This window comes from Nicotiana tomentosiformis, chromosome 1 (assembly GCF_000390325.3).
Source record: "Nicotiana tomentosiformis chromosome 1, ASM39032v3, whole genome shotgun sequence".
Classification (NCBI taxonomy): domain Eukaryota; kingdom Viridiplantae; phylum Streptophyta; class Magnoliopsida; order Solanales; family Solanaceae; genus Nicotiana; species Nicotiana tomentosiformis.
The window spans coordinates 70,070,887-70,090,941 of NC_090812.1; the positions used below are offsets into that span (position 1 = coordinate 70,070,887).

A 20,055-nucleotide genomic window follows, 5' to 3' on the forward strand; every position below is an offset into this window, starting at 1 on the left:
ATGTTATATATAGATTACAACAACCAAACACATCCTAATCACTTCATACCCAAAACGTCAACTATAGTAGCGTCAAACACCCCGAAAATATTACAAAGAACGACTAATCCACCATTTCGCTATTATGTGATGTTTCTCCATACCATTTATCCTCCAAAACTCCATTAAACAGTAGTAAAATAGACAGACCAAAAGTAACACGAAACAGCCCACAAAACAGTCTACTACAAGTCAAATAACTCAAACTCATAATTTCCGATCACCGTCCCGTGAGTTCTTACTATTAGGAAACAAATTTATCAACCTTTATTGATATTTAAAAGCTTAAATACAGAAAGTAGGCATTTTATTAACTATTAAATACATTCCAAAACTCAAGCTACAAAGAAAAAGAGAGGCGATATAGAGTTACTTACGTTGTAGGGATCGTTTTAATGTTATCGCTTCTTGATTTCGTGCCCGGGATGATAATCTTGTTAGAAGCCCTTGTAGAGAGATTAAGGGTAAGGTTAGGGGTGTTATTTGGTAGTGCTCTCTAGAAAATGGAGAAAGATACGAGATAAGGGATGTAAATATCCCATTTTTTAAAAAGTAAAAAAGGTGCTACTTGGCACCCTCGCATTGGACCTTCTTCAGACGCTTATATCTGTTTATCCGGATGTCGTATGATCAAACGGTTAAGAGCGTTGGAAATTACATTCCAAGACCTGTAATTTGGTATATAATATGTCCCAAAACGACCCCATATATCACATGGAATTTATTGCTCAAAAAGCTTCATTATATGGCAAATCCTTAGTCGATTTTTCCGCAACTTTAATCCGATTTTTCCCAAACTTTATATTTTCTATCCAAACATCACATATAGCCATATTATGACTTTAAGATCATTTAAATCATGAATAAAAATTCTCATATTCATTATGTCACCTTGGGACGCACATGGTGTAACAGCATAGCCGCATCACCTTTCAATGTTGTACCTTCTCGGGGTTCCTCAAATCCTATTTCAATTATGGGCCATATACCAACTACATTGAAAAAATATTTCATATATTGATGCGAGTCTTCAAAATTATTTTTGCCATTAAATTTGAAAATGTGGCAATCATGTAAATATGAAGTATCCATAATTTTTTATTTGGATCTCCACCGACTCTAACCGAATCTCACACAGGCTCTGATATCAATTTGAAGGATTGAAACACCCCAAGAATAATTTAGGCACAAGCAAAAAATTCAACAAAGACTATATAACAGGAATTTATTAAACTAGGGAGAGAACGTGCTAGGAAACTTTTTCACAACTCATAAACTCTTGAATCTCTATACATGAAAATAAGTAGTAGCACCCCTATTTATAATACTACAAAACCAAAAACATATTCCAATATAAAATTAGTAAATAAAACCTAACTACACATGAATTAAATAAACTACCAAATATCAAATCCTAGACAACTTAAAAATACTAATTAATCTTGGTTTAGTTTCCAACAAATCTTGATCCTTTTTCAAAATTTGAGAATTGAGATTAGTCAATATGGATTAAATTGGTGGAAAGTAACAATCATTGCAACTTATCTTTATACACTTTTTTACCACTTTAAAGAAAACGAATAGATAAAATAAAGAATTAGGCAGATGAAAGGATCTGTTTGTATTTGTATTTGTAAGCATTTTTAAAGAAGTCATGCTGAGTCTCATGAAGAGTTAAAGACGTATTGGATTTGATTACTTTTATCTGTTATTATTATATTTAAAAAGTACTTCATTTTATTATGTCTTTTTAATGTCTTATTAATCTAGTCGTTGTTTTTCTGTTACAATATTTTTAATTTTTTATAGGTATATTAAGAAATTCTAAAACTGTTGGTTAAAAATGATCTGGAGTAGTGAATTGTAAATTTTACCGGTAAAATATTAAAAATTTCAAATACTTGATTGAAACTCTTGTATTTTTAGGTAAAATACATAAAGATCCCATTAAACTTGTCCAAAAAATAGATTTGAACACTTTAACTAAACGGGTATTCTTTTACCCCCCTAAACACATTGCAAGTGAATTTTGTTCCACCCTCCATGACCCCAGACCCAGCGCGTGGAAATATTTGATTTGTGAGCGCGTTTTATACTAAAATTAATGGATAAAATGAATTTAAAAAATAAAGAAAAATTATTATAAAACAAGGAGACCCAACGGTAAAATCTCCAATTATCCGATCCAATTATTCTTCTCTTCTTCAAGAACCCTAAATCTCCTCTCCTTCAATTACTCACAAATTTTGGCTAAGACCTACAATTTCGAATCCTTTTATCTGAATCTAAGCCTTATTCTTCTCTATAATCTTTTGGTTCATCTGATTTTAGGGCTTATTAAGTGTTTCAAATTTCTTCTTATTTGAGGAGTTCATCGGATTTTAGGACTTAGTCGACAATGCAGTCAACTAACTTGGCTAGGCTTTGTATGGAAGATGATGATCCTGAGTTGAATGAAGAAGTGTGTTGCAACTATGGTTATGTGCTGCCGATAATGATTGTTTGGACCCCTCGGAACCCAGGTAGAAGATATTAGGTGTGTCCATACTATAGCGTAAGTTTAATTTTTGTAAATTGGTTGAAGCTTTCACTGATTGACCTATAATTAATTTCTTGTGTTTCATCATTGTAGGATCCAGGATCTTATGATTTTTGGCGTTAGAGAGATGCAGAAATTGATCCAAGATCGAAATTTGTTATTCCTAAACTGGTAAAAAAATTTTGGTGAACTTGAAAGTGCATTGAAAGTGTATGAAAGTGTTGAGAAGCCTAGGGAAAAAAATAATTGGAAAGGAAAATAGAGATGCAATTAGAGAAGTTGGAGGGAGAGATTGAGAAGATGAAAGGAAGGGAGAAGAAGTGGAGGATCAGTTTGGTTAAGTCCAAGATTAGGGAGAAAGTACTTTAGTTTTTTGTGTTGTGTGAATGTGTTATAGCTATAAGGTATTGGTTTCATCTAGTATATGTGAATAATCATTCAATGAAGTTGCCTTATGATCAGTTGTGGCAGTAGTATCTTTAGTGTTGCTTAACAAAATTACAACATATTTTGTAAAAGTTTGGTGTAACTTTTATTGTAATATAATGCACCTTGTTCATATAGTTTGTGTTGTGAAAATTGGCAATATGTCTGTTACAAATGCAGACTTTATATTGACTTAGAAATCTGCAGTCACTGTTGCATATTAACAGCATAATTATGCAGAAAAATATATCAACAATTTTGCAGTCACTGCTGTATATTAGCAGCATATTTATGCAGAAAAAAGATTAACCACTTTGCAGCAGACTTAAACAGAAAAACATAAAAACTGACTTAACAAAATTGCAGTCATTGATGCATATCATTTCCAATAAACATACCTACAAATCTGCAGTAACTGCTGCATATTGCCGATAAATAGACTTAAACAGAATAACACAAAAATTAACTTAACAAAATTGCAGTCATTGCTGCATATCATTTCCAGTAATAGACCTACAAATCAACAGTCATTGTTGCAAATAATACCATAGACTTAAAAACTTTCAGTTATTGCTGAATATAGTTACATACCAAAATGGAAATTCATATTGTCTTTACATATACCTACTGCCAAAAGGCAAACAAAAACATTAAAGTTCTAATATCTACTGGATAGTTGATTGTGCTAATGAACTTGTTTGGCTCAAACGAACTCTTTCATATGTCTTTGATCTTGTCTCCATTCTTTTCTTAGCTTGAATATGTTGAAGATTCCTTGAGGTGATAACTTCTTTACCTTTCCATTTCACATTTGTTCTTGGTTTATGTCTAATATCTCTAGTCATTACTGCAGAGTCATAGACACAGCTGACATTCCAGGCTATATTCACATAAACAAACGTAGTTATTTTACATCAAAGTTTGATCAAAATGAGTTCATAGTTACAGTTGACATTATATGCTTACATTATAGATGGAAGCTCCACTTTTTGTTTGCAGAATTCCTATACCAATCATTCTTGGCCTTTTATAGGGTGTCCCTCTTCCTATACCAGTAGCAATATCCTATAAAAAATGTAAATTATTAAGAGGTTAAACATAAAACAGACCTACAAATATGCAGTCTATAGAAGTAGCTTCAGAATAATTACCTGTTTTGTTGAACCTCTTGGTCTTTCTCTTCCTCTTCATGTTCCTATTTTTGGTACACTTTGAACTGAAGGTGTTGATGAAGAACCTGATGACTTTTTACCACCAGTTGATCTTGCAGTACCTTGTGTAGCCTTGTGATAATTTTTCTTGTTATGGCCTTTAGCATAACAGTTGCTGCAGGTCATCTGGGTACCTCTTTTGGAAAGCTTTCCTATTTTGTTTTTCAGTTGGTTCCTTCATTCTCACTTTCTTGGGCCTGCCAGGCATTAGTCTTACTTCTGGTGATATAACTGAAGGGTTTTGTGATTGTGGCCACATCTCCATATTTTTTACAGGCTGAAGGAAGTGACTGTAGGTTTTCATAAGTCTCCCTATGGTACCAATATGCAATATAGTTAACTGGCTCCAATTTCTTGAAATGGATGGCAGCTACAACATGAGCACATGGTATACCCTTCAGCATCCAAGCTCTACAAGTGCAGATTAGCATGTTCAGATTCACTATATGCTTACTGGTGTGTTCTTCCTTCACTTCATAACCATATTGACCATTCCAGCGCACCACACATTTCATTGATTTTGTTGTGTTCTCCTGCAACACCTTCAGTTCCATTGGAGAAATGTCACTGATCCAAGTATCACAAAAACCCCTCATTTGTGCTATTCTTATCAACATCTTCACCCTAATCTCTTAATGCATTATGATGATTGTCTTGTGCCTTGGCCCCAATATCCAAGAATTGAAAGTTTCAGCCATATTATTGTCAACACTATCACAATTGCTGAAATACACCTTGCACCACCTCTCTTTGTTAGTATAGCAGGCCCTCAACTATTTTATCTCCTAGTTTCTCCATGTGATCAAGATTTTTCTTTAACTCTTATTCATAAGTTGACCTAGCACATCTCCAAAAACAGTTCCTTCTCTCAATGCCTCTCCATTTTTTTGACCTGTTTGATAGGATGTGTCTGGCACACACCCTATGTTCTGCCTGTGGGAAGATCTCACTGGTTGCTTTGTCAAGTCCCTACAACACTTTACCCTCACCCTTGTTAGTTCATTAACATACTTATCCAACTCTACATGTTCATCAACTGCATATTTAGTAAGTGATTCTCTAAACTGTCTAACACTCTCAAAAGAAAGTCCAGTTTTCTAAACAATTAACATACAACTAGGATCAAAGATAACCCTATTTTGTTGCTTTCTTCTTGCTCTTACTGGCTGTTGGACTTCATCTTCACCTTCATCATAAGCAGTTTCATCAGGATCTGTTTCAATACTAGCAGCTTCATCTGAGGGATAGTATGACTCATCTCTATCAATCTTACCCTCTAAAGATGTCTTCTTCCTAGATACATATTCATCATATCTTACATCTGGATATTTTTTTACCTAACTTGGCATGTCTAGTTTGACCCTCTTTCTATTTCTCTTCCTTCTATGCACTTCTTTCCTCTCTTCTCTTAAATTCCTATACTCCTCATCAATATCACTACCATATTCTTCTTCCCCTTTCTCAAACAACTCTTCAATTTCTGAATCTGTACTATGGTCATTACTTTCTACATCAGTTTCAACTAATGGAGTATCATCAAGATTAGAAGGACCACCCTCATCCCCACCAGGCACATTATCAGCAACAAGGACACTATTTTGTGGTTTTTCAAACCCTACACCTTCACTGCCCCCAACACTTTGATTTATCCATTTATCAAAAGACACACAAGACTCCCCACACACATGGCTTACATATTCAATAACTGGAGGGACCACTAATGCTTCATCAACATAGTGGGACACATACACTTTAAATATATCCCCATTTTTTTTTATAGAGGCACAATACCCATAATATCCCTATCAGTTAAATATTTTATCAAAGTGCTAAAATTATGTGGTCTCACATAAATGTCACATGTTTCACAATTATGCCCATTTTCTTTTACATAGTCTACAAACTCAAAATACGAGAATCTGTCAACATCAATATCAACGTACTCTGTCATAATGCCTCCTTCGTAGTTGATAGGATACTGTTGTAACTGACCTCCATGGAACATCCTCAGTATAACGAGCTCAAAAGCCAATTATTCGAATTGAAATGAGTAAACAAGAAAAATGTCCGTAAATATTTTTTTACACTTCAAAATCTTCAAGAGATTGAAGAAAATAAGAAGAACCTACAAGAGAAGCCAACGATCTTCAGTATCTACACTCTAATCGACGAGATTTGGGGGAAAATCGACACTAGGTTTTGACTTCATCAGCCCTTTTCTCGTTTTGTTTAGAGAGAAATGAGGTTAGGTAATTCAGCCTAGGGTAAAAAATAAAAGATAGTGGGTCGGGTATTTTAATCGGGTGAGTTTTTAAGTAATGGACCAGATCATTAAAAGGTTTGAGTTCATTTATGACGTGGCATCACCAGAAAGAGCGTGGCTCACACACGCTAGTCTTTAACTGGTCTGAGGTCATGGAGGGTGGAACAAAATTCACTTACAATGTGTTTAGAGGGTAAAAGAATACCCGTTTAGTTAAAGTGTTCAAAACTGTTTTTTGAACAAGTTTAATGGGGTCTTTATGTATTTTGCCATTTTTTACAAGCGAACAATAATTAGTTGATCAACCTTACATAGTTGTATTGTTTTACATAATCTGTAACTCATTATAGATGATATATTGCTTAATGTAAATGAAGTCAAACTGGGAACACTTTAGGATGTTACATCTGATGACCTTGAAAATGGATGGTTTTGATTTTATGACCCCGCTTGACCCAAGACAAACTTTCTAGATTAAAAATTAAAAGTTTTGCCCATAGTGCGAGCGACATGCAATACATGTTAAATTTAAATTTCTATTCATGGGGCAAGTGGGGTATAAAAATCAACATGACCTACTTTCAAAGCCCATTCTTGTAAATCAACTGGAACGCTTTGTAGAATCCAATAGTGGAACTTCGCCTAGGTGAAAATAGACTTTCTTCGGCTGGACTTGTCGTTGATTGTGGATGGGCCTGGCCCATGTTAGAGTTTGACCACCATAAGGCTCTTAGAAATGACACCAGTTAGCTATTCTACAGGGCTGTTATTTAGAAATTAGGTAGTGCGTCCTGAATTTATTTTAATTTTTCAGGACAAAAATATATTGAGTTGTCCTTAAGTTGAGATTTTTAATTTAAAATTTCAGAATAAAATAAATACTGATTAATCTCTAAATAACATACTTGAAAATGATTATCCCTGCACTTCCTCACAAGTCTCACGTTCTTTTCCTACCGTAATGTGCCTTAAGTGCAATTTCTTTGTTAGTGTAATCGCTGTCATTTTGTGTTATACACTCCAATAGGAAGTGATGGTCTTTTATTATCCGTAACGAGTTTTCATAAGCTTTTGTCCTAACTCCTTACTTCTAATGCAAAGAAAACTCTAATCTGATTGGAAAATCCAATCACAGTGTTTACTTCCCACTGAAACACTATCCGCTTAATACTTCAGTTTGAGTGTAAACTACTATCCATTCCTTTAGACAATAGAATTGGTTTCAAATTAAACCCCCCCCAAATCGGAACTTTTATCCGATTGAAAAGTGTTATATAATCATCATCTTTTTAGTTTTTACCCATTTTGTTTTACACGTCGACTTCGCTAACCAAAGCTATAAATAATAAGCTGACACAAATACAGTCTTCTTCCTCCGTCAAAAATCTCAAATTCCGGTGACCATTCATTGATCCGCCGACGAGATGGTGGTCCCTACTTCCCTGCTTCTACTAATCACTCTTTCACAAGTAATTCTCAATCCGATTGTTTCCCTCGCCGATTCAGCTTATCCCTCACCCTATGGCATTGATAGTGCAACTTCCTGTCAATCTACTGGTTCCGATGACCTAATTCCAGTCCGCCGTGAAGTTTACGGAGACGGCCGGATTTTCGATATCACTCACCGATTAAGCCCTGATATGCCGTCGTGGGGCTTAGAAGATGGGCTTGGCCAATTCCTGTGGCTACCAAACAGCATGAAGAATGGGTCTCTTGCTAATAACTCCGAGATGAAACTTCCGACTCACACCGGCACTCATATTGATGCTCCTGGTCATGTCTACGATCATTATTTCGATGCCGGCTTTGATATCGACACTCTCGACCTCGAAGTTCTCAACGGTAACTATCAATCTCCATCCCTTTAATTTTTCTCCTCTAATACTTGCATATTACACATAATTAGTACACACTAGTATTAGATTAGGATTTTTTTGCTCCGTTATTTGCAATTATCTCTTTAGTAACTCTATAAGTTAAATTTTTATATTGTCAAGTGTATAAAACTTATAATTTGCACTGTTATTTCATGCACGAAATTGAGTTTATGTTTTTGGAGTCTAGTAACGGTCAATTTGAGGTACATTTATATTGATGGGTTGATTTTTTTTTTGATGGGTTACGTGTTTGATGAATTTGGAAAGCGACATTGGGCATGTTACTCTTGGCCACTGTTTATTTGCAGAGGGTTGTAACGTTTGAAAACTTTGTTTTTTCGTGAGCTCCTTCTGGAGATTGATGTGATGGGTGCAACTTGTACTTATTATATACTTGCAGGGACTCAATTGTCAGATGTATCTTTTGAGGCCTCCAAAGTAGTGTTTTAATATTGGCCACGATTTACTTACAAGAATAAAATACTCGTCTTGAAGAGAACTCAATGCGTACAAATCAAAATCTCACAACTGCTACATCTACCATATTGGTGGAGTCGTAACTTTGAGCTTTCTAATTTCCGTTGCCAAAGTTCATGCCTTTTTCGGAAAGTAAGATGAGGGCTGTGTGTAAGTTGCTAGTATTAGCTGAGTTGCTGGCTGTAAGTACAGTATCCGTTGCCTTTTCATCATCTAATGATGCATACCCAACTGGATACGGTGATGAATCGGGTTCTTGTGTTGGATCTAATGATGATTTGAGACCTTTGAGGAGAGAGGTGTATGAAGATGGACAAATTTTTGATATCACACACCAGTTCAGTCCTAATACTCCTGTGGGGGATTCTGATGAAGGAGTTGGACAGTTTCTCACTCTTTTGTCCAGCATGAAGAATGGCTCTGATTACAACTTTTCGGAATTGAGATTAGGTGTTCATGCTGGCACTCATGTTGATGCACCAGGACATATGTATGCTGAATATTATGATGCAGGGTTTGATGTTGATTCCCTTGACCTTAGAGTTCTCAACGGTATTAACCCAGGAAATTCTACCTTCAGCCGGCATTAAGAACTACTAGTTATATGATTACTCTTGCGCTTAAGAAAGATGATCAATCTTGTTCCTAATTTCAATAACTGATGGCTCTGATTAACTCAAAACACGGTAGTGACTGTGAATTTTACTTGCTCTTTCGAATTGTTGTGCTATTGGAGTCTGGAGATTTAGGTCTTAAAAAATCAAATCACTGAAAACAGTTGAGACCTAGTCTAAGAATTAGAAATTTTGTGAATCAATTCTTTTGAAATCTATTTTCAGTCTTAACTAGCATGTTTTATCCTCGCTCAATAAAGATTTTATGATTGTGATTCTAGAGTCTAAGATATTGATATCCTCCCAGATGCCCAAGAGCAGCTGTATATGCCCATTTTGTAACTGGAAAACATTTTGTTACTTATCAAATTAAAAAAGAAAAAGCTAGTAAACATTTTAACCTCACTTGAAACGTAACAAGTCATTACGGAAAAAAGGGGAAAAAGAGAAGAAAGGGGAGTTTAGTATTACTGCTACATATATTAGCTCTTTATGGATGTCAATACATGTAATTGTCTTGGTTCTTCGTCTGATACAGTTATTACTTTAGTGTTTCTTGTTTAACAATGCATATGTATTCAAATTTGATGCATTTTTCTCTGGTAATATTTACGTTGATCCATTCATCAGAGGTACATTGGCATGATATCGTTTTTAATGTTTTTCATAGAATAATGGAATTTCCCTGTTGTTGTCTTCTTCATTGGAAGGATACCTCCTACAAAGATCCTTAATGTTTTGTTTTCGCTATGACTGGTTCTGGTTCTTTTAATGGTTGATCATTGATCTAGATTCTATTTCTTTTTCAGCGTACAGCTTCCTGTCTATTTTTTCTTTTTAAATTTGAATCATCACCTTTTACATACTGTCAATTGTTTTTCATCTTAACAGGCGTGTTTAGTGTTTTATCTTTTTACAGGCAATGTTACCCATTTTCATGCACTAATGATGACGTCCTTCACTTGCTTTAACAGGTCCTGCATTGGTAGTTGATGTTCCAAGAGACAAGAACTTAACTGGTAAATCTCCCCTCCCCTGTCATGCTAAATGTCTCTAGGATGATAAACTCTCCTATTAATTTTTGGATCAATTTCCAGCTTATTGTCTTACATCATTTGTTTCTCAATTTTCCTGTATATATTAATATAATCAGTTGACTAGACATTGTTGAGCTAAAAATCTTCCTGTCTTTACCTTGCATAGAATATGAGATGTGCAACAACTATGGGGAAGAAATGCTCACTGAAAATCGGGTGGCACTAAAGAGCTGTTTGCAAATGTATATTAGCTAACTGTGATAATACTTTTGTTTCTTTTATTCAGCGGCTGTTATGCAATCCTTACATATCCCCAAGGGAGTGAAACGAGTACTTTTCAGAACACTAAACACTGACAGGTAACTTGTAGAAGTATCTTAAAACTGTGCGTAAGTTGCATGTTTGCTGTAGCTCACTGAAATTATGTATTTCTCAGACTTTAGATGTCATAAAAAGCACATGTATTTCTCAGACTTTAGATGTCATAAAAAAACACACTTCTAATAAAAGTAAAAGTCTGAAATGGATGCTCAAAACCAACAAAATTGTAGCAGAATCTGCTCTTAGACTTTGGAGAATGTGCCTCTACGGGGTGTAGATCTTGGATTACTCTTCCAAATTATAAAAATGATAGATGAATGGCAAAACATAATGAAACTTGGAGCACATTCTCAATATGTTCACTTGACCCTGGAGAGTGGGAACTATCATGATCAAATTGTTGAAAGGCTAAGCATTTCAAGTAGTATCAATCAAGTATTTCTCCAGACTAAGCATCTGTATGGCTACCAATTGTTGTTTCACACGTTTTATTTGAGTTTTAGAAGCCTAACATAATGTAGATGGATTGTACAAAATATATGTCTCTAATTCTTCTAACATTTTCTCTTGTTCTTTTTTTGGTAAAACTCTTGCTCCATAAATTTCTTGAAAACCCTGTAAAAGGTTTGTCATGTAGTGGGAAGAATGAGATCTTCCTTCAGAAATCTAGTATTTGTCATGGGTTCTTTTCTCCCTTACCTGAACAGGCTAGGATTCTTTTTCTTTTCCTCCATCCCCTTCTTGGGGTGCAGGGTGCAGGTGTATGCTGTTTTAGAGCTCTATTTTGACGCACTCATTGTTTATGTAGTTATTGGTCATATTTCAACTAATTGCCAAAGAAAGAAGGCCAATACCGTCAATTTCCCTTAGGGGCCACACTTTGCATGGAAATTACATGACTTGACTTGGATGAACAGTTATAACGTACTCTGTTTCTTGATTAAGCAAACTCAACTTTCAGGCGTCTTATGTGGAAAAAGGCATTTGACACAAGCTATGTCGGATTCATGAAGGATGGAGCGCAGTGGCTAGTGGATAACACTGACATCAAACTTGTTGGTAAGATAGGCTGTAGCACATTCATATCTTAAGAATCTTATTGAAGGATGCAAATTCTTTTAGTTTTTCCCTTCTTTTTGGAATTGGTGAATGATTTTGTGGTGTACTGGGTGTTTATGTTAACAGTAGTGGTCAACTATATACAGCACTTTGTGTGCTATTGCACCTCTATGGTCAAAGGGTTCCTCTTTTTCGTTTGGCGCGTCTAAGCTGGATTGACATGGCTACTATCTCCAATTACTACTTCTTTGGTTTCTGCATAAAATCCCAGCTACTCATTATTGCCATCTCTATTATGGCATCAAGAGTAAATAGTTAAAATTCTTTCCTCAGATTGCACTTCCGTGCATGCTCCGTGCTGGAGTAAACTTACCCTTGCTGTAAATAATATATTTTTTGAGTTACCATAGATGATGCATAAATATCGTCTATACTTTATACTCCGTATATTTTGAGTAAGTGGAACATCATGCGGCAATTCATTTAAATGCTTGAACGAGTATCTAATTAATACACATGCATATACATTTGTTTTATCTGCTCTCTGACTAATGTGTCCTATTTGTCCATTATTGGTGGTTAAGTAACTTAGTTATCTTCATCTATGTTTTCTGTTACTGCCTTCTGCTGACAAATCTCATTGGCCATAACCTGGGTATTGTTTTTTCAATTTCTGTGCTCAATTGTGAACTCCCATTTGGATTTGTCCTTATTATAGAGGCTTCTGTGTTTTACAGCTGAAGTTCAACTAGAGTAAATGAGCGATAATTTACTTCCTGATTTCCTTCAAGATTATCGACTGATTGAAGAATTCGTAGCTGACATTTGTTTCCTTTTTTTCTTTTTCAGGAATTGATTACTTGTCGGTTGCTGCATTTGATGATTTGATTCCTTCCCATCTTGTCTTCCTGAAAAGCAGGGTAAGTAGTCTTATTCGGACTAACTTGAACCTTCATGTTACCTATGATTAGAGTCTGATATTCATCACAAAATAGGGGGGTAGGATGGGGGGAGGGGGAGTTAAAAATGTATATAATGAAGATTCTGAGCTTTTACTCAACGTAGCGAATTGCCTAATTCTTTGGCTCGAGTTTACTGTTTCATTGTTCCATGAGAAAGGTGCTGCATAGTCAAGTTGCTCTCAGCATTAAGGGGACAGGTGACCAACTCCTTGTCAACTGTCAAAAAGTGGAAAAAGAACAGCATAAAGTCATTGCATATTTTGGTTTAAAAGCTCTGCCCTTCTAGATGAGCGATCACGTTTTCAATGCTAAGATCAGCTTTTCAACTTTTTGTATCGGAAAATTTGTTGGCCTTACTGACCTGTGGTCGAACTGACATTATGTTGAAGGGCCTAACAACATTATTCGATCTTATTTGCTAATTGGTACTTGATCAGAATTTTGAGATTGCCATTGATTTGGATTAGATGCTAGTTGGAGCAATCATGGTCTTCTATACTAGATGAATGAGCTGGATGCAATAATGATGAATAACAGTCTTAGCTTCTTCTACCGTGGAACTACAGAATATTTGCATCTTACTCTTCTAGAAGTTATAGAGGGTTGTCAACTATTTGAGTCCATTTTTTAGACTGAAGTGTACTGGCCTTTTCTTCTTTAGCTAAAATTCTCCTTATGAAGAAAAAATATAGAATCGGTGGCAGCGAAACTGAATTTTTATGTCATTCATGTTTAATATTTTTCTATATGGGAGCTTCGCCTAATGAAACTGAAAAGATGAAATCTGAATTGGAAAGCTAAAGTGGAGGTTAGTTGAACATATATTTAGAAAAATATGTCAACGTCTGATGGTTGACCCATGACATGATCTTTGTTCTCTAGATAGTGACAGCAAGTTGGATTAATTTTCTTCAGGAAAAAAAAAAAGATAACTATTGTTGAGCATTATCTGTGTTCCCTTTTGTTGAAGCAGACTATATAGTATTCAGAATTAGTGACTTTATTGACCATTTACTTCTTCTGATGCCAGTAATTGTCCTTCCATTTTTATGATGTTTGAAATGCTCCAGGAAATCATTCTCGTTGAAGGGCTGAAGCTGGATGATATAGAAACTGGCATATACAATGTACACTGTCTGCCCTTAAGGTTGCTTGGTGCTGAGGGATCACCTATTAGATGTATACTGATCAAGTAATACTCTCCTTTGTCTCCTATTCAAACGGTAAGGTGCTTCTGAAACATGTTACCTTATATGCAGTATCTTTTTTCTATGAATTACTTGTTGCCTTGCATCCTGTTTTGTTCAATGGGTAATACATTCTATATGATCTTGGTATTCGACTGTTGAATCCATTAGCTAAGTCAACTGCCACATATTCACGGCCGAAATTTCGTTAGCATTTTTTTCTGGTTATTTGTGTGCTGCACCAGTACACCCTCTTCTCATTGTTTGCTTGGATAAATTGCTGCAGGAAGCACTGGAGATAGCAAGGAGTAAAATAAATTGCTGTAAAGGGAGATCAATTTCCAGTGTGTAGGGGGTGCAATTTTTCACTTTGACTATAATGTTATTAGCTTAGTCCGGATACGCGTAGCGAGAACAAATAATATTTTCATAGTATGTTTTAGTTTAATGGATTCACGAGAACAAATTCTAACTCTCACTAGAATCTCAGCAATAATGCTGAAAAATCTGATGATTTGGCAAAATTTTCTAGCAAACTCCTGATGATCACCATAACTGTTGCGTGTTTTAAAATTTTACTCAGCATGCCTTAAAATTCTTGCGCTTAAGGGAAATTTTGTCCAGCTTGCTTTAAAGATTTAGCATGAGGCTTTTTTCCTAAAATTGTGTTACCGAATCAAAAATTAATTGTGGCACACAAGTATCTTATTTGTCTCATCCTGCCAAAATGGATTCTGAAAGTAAAGGTCAACTGTAACGGGCCATTTGGTGAGCTCAATTTTGGGTTTCATCAAAGTCGGATGTTGTAAAACTAAATGTGCCGAATCCACGACCTCAACAGAAACTAGCACGGCGTGATCCCCAAACGGGTGGTCTGGGCAGAATGTCCTCATTTTTTACTTGAATACCATTCTTCTTTAATTTTTAAAGCTTGAAATTCGTGTTTGGTAATGAAAACTAAAAGTTAATATTCGATTATTGTTAAAATCGTTTGAATGTTGATAATTTATACTTAACTTTTAGTCAAACACAGATTTTGATAATTTACTTTAAAAATTTTAAAAATCCATTGTTGGACATTAGAAAGTATTGAAGAAGACAAAGCGGGTCTTTTTGATTTGGTGTTATTCGATTGAATTGGTGATTGAGGATTGTTTGTGTTGATATTTGGAAGCTTTGTTTCAAATTTGAGATCATTTGGAGCAGATTTGGGGTGGTTTGATCCAAATTAAAGTTGCAAATTTGAGTTAAAATAACTCAGTAAAAGTATGCCAATTTGGTAGATTCCGATGAATAATTTTACAGATATATAGAACAAATATAGCATCAACTCTATCAACTCGGTAGAGAAATCCTAAAGAGCAAAAGTATGATAATCCGGTAGATTTCGATGACCAATTTAATCCGGTAGAGAAACTTCCGAAGAGTTGTGTGCTTCCTGGGTCATTTTCTAAATACTGTCAATTTTGAGGACATTCCGCTAAAACCAGAACCAAAAAGCCCCCTTTGTATCAATCACCCCGAACTCAAATACATACGAGAAAAAAGAGAAAGAGACAGAGAAAATATGCAAACGCCCTAACTCCTTCTCTTCTTTCTATATTGGCCTCTCACAAACAAGTTTGCCATATATCAGTGTTTAACATAATATACAAGTTAATAACTGCCAAACAAGAGAACTTTTGATTTTAGAGAAATTTTAATATGCATAATAAACAAATGATCTAGTATGTAGAATGTATTAGTCTTCCACTGGAATTGGATTTTGTAAAGCTTAGATATACCTCCTAGGGCAGGATTGAATAAGGAATGGACTTCTCAAGAGGAGATTAATTAGTTTGAGATTGAGGCACAATTTGCTGATTGAAAATCCTGAAAAGCAAGCACATAACCAATTCATAGAACCAAACTAGTATGTGTTTTCCTTTCATTTTATTTTTCTATAAATAAGTTCTAAGTAAATCAAAATCATCATGAATATCCATAGCAAAGCCCCATAAGCCTTCTAGACGTACTAATTAATTCAAAACATAAAGCAAACTATTTTGGCATGCATTTGAAAATCCACTCAAATTATACGTAATTGGTTTTGAATTATAATTTTGATTTTGCTTTTATAATTGCGCTATGCAGCATGAATTATAGAGCTGAATTCAAAGAATAAAGCAAACTGTAATATGACCACTTACTCACAAGTTAAATGTATGTCTGACTTAATAGAATAACCATCACATGAGAAGTAAAGTCTCAAACCGCATCAAATGTGAAGGGAGGATAAATTTAATTAGCCTCCATGTAACGTAACTAGGAATTGTCAACTTTAAGTTTGATATACACTACCATTGTTTTTATTTTCATGCTCCTATCAATTTATCGTAATCGTCATAGAAAGTAGTTTCCATACAATAAGTAGAAGATAAAACAATGATAATTAATAATTGTCGTTACTACAGGTGTTACTGTTAACTAGAGCTACATATATAAAAAGAAAGACGCTTGCGTGAAGGAATAAAACAAAAGTTTAAATTCTATGCACTGAAATTATAAAAAATATTTGCACATCAGGTCTTAAATTAAAATTAATTGCATAACTTTAATGAATAATATTGATCGAGTGTATATAACTTAAATCCATAAAATTTACTACCAAACTTTGCTCGTGTTTCCTATATTAAGAGCCTGCGAAAATCAGACCAGCCATATTCGTTGTAGGTATGTGGTTCTTTACGTACTAATGAAATTACGTAAAACTCCTGATATTACCAGATTAAGTGACAAGCTAAGGAAAGGACCAATCCCCCCACCCCCAAACCTCTCCATTCATTAAGTTCTTCACAAGTTAGACGTATTTCTTCTTTCTATTCATGAATGGGTATTGCTTTGTCTGATTATTTCGCAGAAAAGATATATTATCTTTAAGGGGTTATGTTTTTAAGCTACTATAAAGTTCAAGAAAAGATTTAAGGAATGTATTTTTGCAGCTTTATGGCCAAGTGACGCCATATGCTAGAATTTGATAGAGAATATTAAACGTTGACTTGATAAAAGAACCACGTGCAAGATGACTTAATATTGACATTATAACACGAAACAATAGGCTCACTTTTCTCATTCTCAAACTCCTATAAAAAGGTGTTGTCCCTAATGTAAATCCCATCAACTCAAATACACAATTCCAAGTATTTCAACAACACATTATTTACCAAATATCTCTGCATATTCAACAAAAGAAAGAAAATGGCTCGATCAATATCTGCCATTTTCTTCTTATTATTGCTCGTATCAATGGCTACGGCCACAGCCCCTGGAAGTTCTTTAACGGCTGCCCCCAGCGGCCCAGTAATTACTCCACCTGGGATTGCTAACCATCCGAGCCATTCTCATTGCTCTGATGATGAAATCAAGCAATGCAAAAATCTTCCACATGTTTGTCCCAAATTCTGTCCCAATGGCTGCATAACTGAGTGTCGATCTTGCAAACCTATTTGCATTGATGGCCCAACTCCACCTCCCTACACCCCCCCGAGTCCAACTACATCTCCAAAGAAGGTTAAGTGCAAGAACAAGAATTACCCAAAATGTTATAATCAACAACATACATGCCCTAGTACTTGCCCTGGTACATGTCAAGTTGATTGTGTGTCTTGCAAACCTGTTTGCAGTAAGTTTCTCTACTCCATATATACTTTCACAGTACACTGTATCTTTTTTGACATAAGTAAATTGGCGTGAGTTCAATTTCCGCTACCTTTGCCCTTCCCCTCCAAAACAGCCCTATAAAAACAAGTAAATATAATCTTGTATAGTATCAATGTAATTAACCTGTTGAAGTAATTAGTTGTTTTTCCTGTAATTATTTTTTTAGACGACAACATTTTAAGTGATATAGAAGTTAAATTATTTTTCTATTGATTAACGTTATATATCAATGTAATTTAACTTACCATAGCAAGTTATTAGTTATCATTTATTCAGGTTACTAATTAATGCTTACGATAGAAAGTTATCTACAAGTGCCCTAATTATGTAAATATTTTACATTATTAGTTCACATAACCTAAACTCTTCTTTCAATATATATATTTGTTGTTCTTCGCTTGGCTAAATATTGGATTACAAGATGTTTTAACTAATTGGAAACACAGGTTGTGACACTCCAGGAGCAGTTTGCCAAGATCCACGTTTCATTGGAGCAGATGGAATTACTTTCTACTTCCACGGCAAGAAGGACAAAGATTTTTGCCTGGTCTCAGATTCTAACCTCCACATCAATGCTCACTTCATAGGAAAACGAAATGAGAATATGAAAAGAGACTTTACTTGGGTTCAATCCATTGGTATCCTTTATGGTACTCACAAGATTTCTGTTGGGGCACTTAAGACAGCAACATGGGATAATGCCAATGATCGTCTCTTCCTCATCTTTGATGATCAAACTATTGTTCTTCCCGACAACGAAGGAGCAAGGTAGCGTTTGATTATATTATACCTCAATACGTCTTCTTATTTGCATGGATCTGTTTTTCTTTCATGAATCAAGCACGTAAATGTTTTTTAACTGATTTGCAGAAATATTTACTTTAGTGGCCTTGTATTTAGAAGGTAGCCAGTTTTATTTTATTTTTTTTTAAAAAAAACTTACCGGTGGTTTAAAGTTCGAAAATGACCATCTGGTATGATGTTTAATATTCAAAACTAAAGTTAAGACTACGAGTCTAATTTTTTTAAAAAGTGGCAAACTTCTAACTACAAGAAAACAAAAGTGGTCACCTGGTGTAAATGAATGGTAGTAGTATTTTTTAATTTTTGAGATTTTAATCCAACACCTCTTGTGGGATCTGATATCATATTGAATTGAAAAATACATTTTTTAATTACTAAATTATCTTATATCTCGACAGGTGGGAGTCAGAAACTGGACCAACAGCCTCTATTACTCGAACCAGCAGCACCAACGAAGTTGTGATCGAAGTTGAAAACATTTTCAAGATTACAGCCAAGGTGGTGCCAATTACAGAGAAAGAATCCAAAGTTCATAACTATGGCATAAAACAAGACGATTGCTTTGCTCATCTTGAGCTTGGATTCAAGTTTTTATCACTCAGTGATGAAGTTAGTGGTGTTTTGGGCCAAACTTATAGAAGGAACTACGTGAGCAGAGTTAAAATGGGTGCTTTGATGCCTGTAATGGGAGGTGACAAAGACTTCGCAGCTTCAGGACTTTTTGAAGCTGATTGCTCTGTTGCTAAGTTTCAAGCAGAAGAATCTAGGAATGAAGATATGGTGAATTTGGAGCTGCCTAGCTTGAGGTGCAACAGTGGAATTTATGGACGTGGAGTTGTTTGCAAACGCTAGAGTTTCTTGATTGGACATTGTTGCTAATAACTGAATAAAGATTTCAATAGAGAATAAGGTTAGAAAGCATGGGAATGTAACAAGAACTATTGTTCAATGGAAAAATATTAAGTTGGGCGAAAAAGAATTATATTGTAATAATTTTTTCTCAAACAAAATCATTATTTGTCTCTTCGAAAGTTGTATTCTAATTAATTCATGGAAATGAGCAAAGAATGATATTGTATCAAAATTCATCCTCAAGTACGACCACTGTTTTTATTTCGAAAGGTTGTATTCTAATTAATTCATGGAAATTAACAAAGTATGAAGAGAAAAAGAATTATGGGGTGAGAGAGGCTCGAACTCTCGACCTCAGGATAACTCAGAAGCTATGAGACCTACGCGCTAGCCAACTGCGCCACCACCCCATGTAGTCGTCAAATTGTATTTCAAAATAAATCCAATTCAAAACACTCGGTAAATTCCAACAGACATACTAATTCATACTTGAGGTTTTCCTAATGCAAGAAAAGAGTAAATATTCTCCGTAAATCCAAATTATAATATAAAATTTCACAATCACCATTGACCATTGTCTTAAATTTAAAAAACAAGAATTTATTTGATTAAAAATAGTAGTAAAAACACATATAGCCATATAGGCATGGCACCATATTACGTACCCCAATTGCTTTAACGTTAACCA

The 20,055-nt window shown here is 35.0% G+C and overlaps 2 protein-coding genes and 1 non-coding gene across 4 annotated transcripts; 2 read left to right on the forward strand and 1 right to left on the reverse strand.

Moving 5' to 3' along the window:
- Nucleotides 1-7,551: 7,551 nt before the first annotated feature.
- Nucleotides 7,552-14,567, forward strand: LOC104101109 (cyclase-like protein 2). 2 transcript variants are annotated; one of them, XM_009608525.4, is made up of 7 exons: nucleotides 7,552-8,320; nucleotides 10,421-10,465; nucleotides 10,770-10,842; nucleotides 11,766-11,863; nucleotides 12,713-12,783; nucleotides 13,896-14,048; nucleotides 14,299-14,567. In XM_009608525.4, the coding sequence occupies exons 1-6, from the start codon at nucleotides 7,903-7,905 to the stop codon at nucleotides 14,019-14,021; spliced, it is 831 nt and encodes a 276-aa protein (XP_009606820.1). In that variant the 5' UTR covers nucleotides 7,552-7,902; the 3' UTR covers nucleotides 14,022-14,048; nucleotides 14,299-14,567. The 2 variants fall into 2 exon arrangements, with proteins under 2 accessions (XP_009606820.1, XP_009606819.1); XM_009608524.3 differs by lacking the exon at nucleotides 7,552-8,320 and adding an exon at nucleotides 8,775-9,384.
- A 2,619-nt stretch (nucleotides 14,568-17,186) lies between these two features.
- Nucleotides 17,187-19,591, forward strand: LOC104101110 (uncharacterized). The gene is made up of 3 exons (XM_009608526.4): nucleotides 17,187-17,673; nucleotides 18,158-18,479; nucleotides 18,914-19,591. Exons 1-3 carry the CDS (start codon nucleotides 17,250-17,252, stop codon nucleotides 19,365-19,367), a joined length of 1,200 nt encoding a protein of 399 aa, XP_009606821.1. The 5' UTR covers nucleotides 17,187-17,249; the 3' UTR covers nucleotides 19,368-19,591.
- A 101-nt stretch (nucleotides 19,592-19,692) lies between these two features.
- On the reverse strand, nucleotides 19,693-19,777 carry TRNAM-CAU (transfer RNA methionine (anticodon CAU)). The gene is given in 2 exon segments: nucleotides 19,693-19,728; nucleotides 19,740-19,777. It is a non-coding gene; the product is annotated as a tRNA-Met (tRNA).
- Nucleotides 19,778-20,055: the final 278 nt, after the last annotated feature.

Coding starts and splice junctions, on each gene's coding strand:
- LOC104101109 (XM_009608524.3), top strand. CDS start 8,949: ATGCCTTTTTCGGAAAGTAAGATGAGGGCTGTGTGTAAGTTGCTAGTA. Junction 10,466..10,769: donor AAGAGACAAGAACTTAACTG/GTAAATCTCCCC, acceptor TCTTTTATTCAG/CGGCTGTTATGCAATCCTTA. Junction 10,843..11,765: donor AGAACACTAAACACTGACAG/GTAACTTGTAGA, acceptor CTCAACTTTCAG/GCGTCTTATGTGGAAAAAGG.
- LOC104101110 (XM_009608526.4), top strand. CDS start 17,250: ATGGCTCGATCAATATCTGCCATTTTCTTCTTATTATTGCTCGTATCA. Junction 17,674..18,157: donor GTCTTGCAAACCTGTTTGCA/GTAAGTTTCTCT, acceptor TTGGAAACACAG/GTTGTGACACTCCAGGAGCA. Junction 18,480..18,913: donor CCCGACAACGAAGGAGCAAG/GTAGCGTTTGAT, acceptor ATATCTCGACAG/GTGGGAGTCAGAAACTGGAC.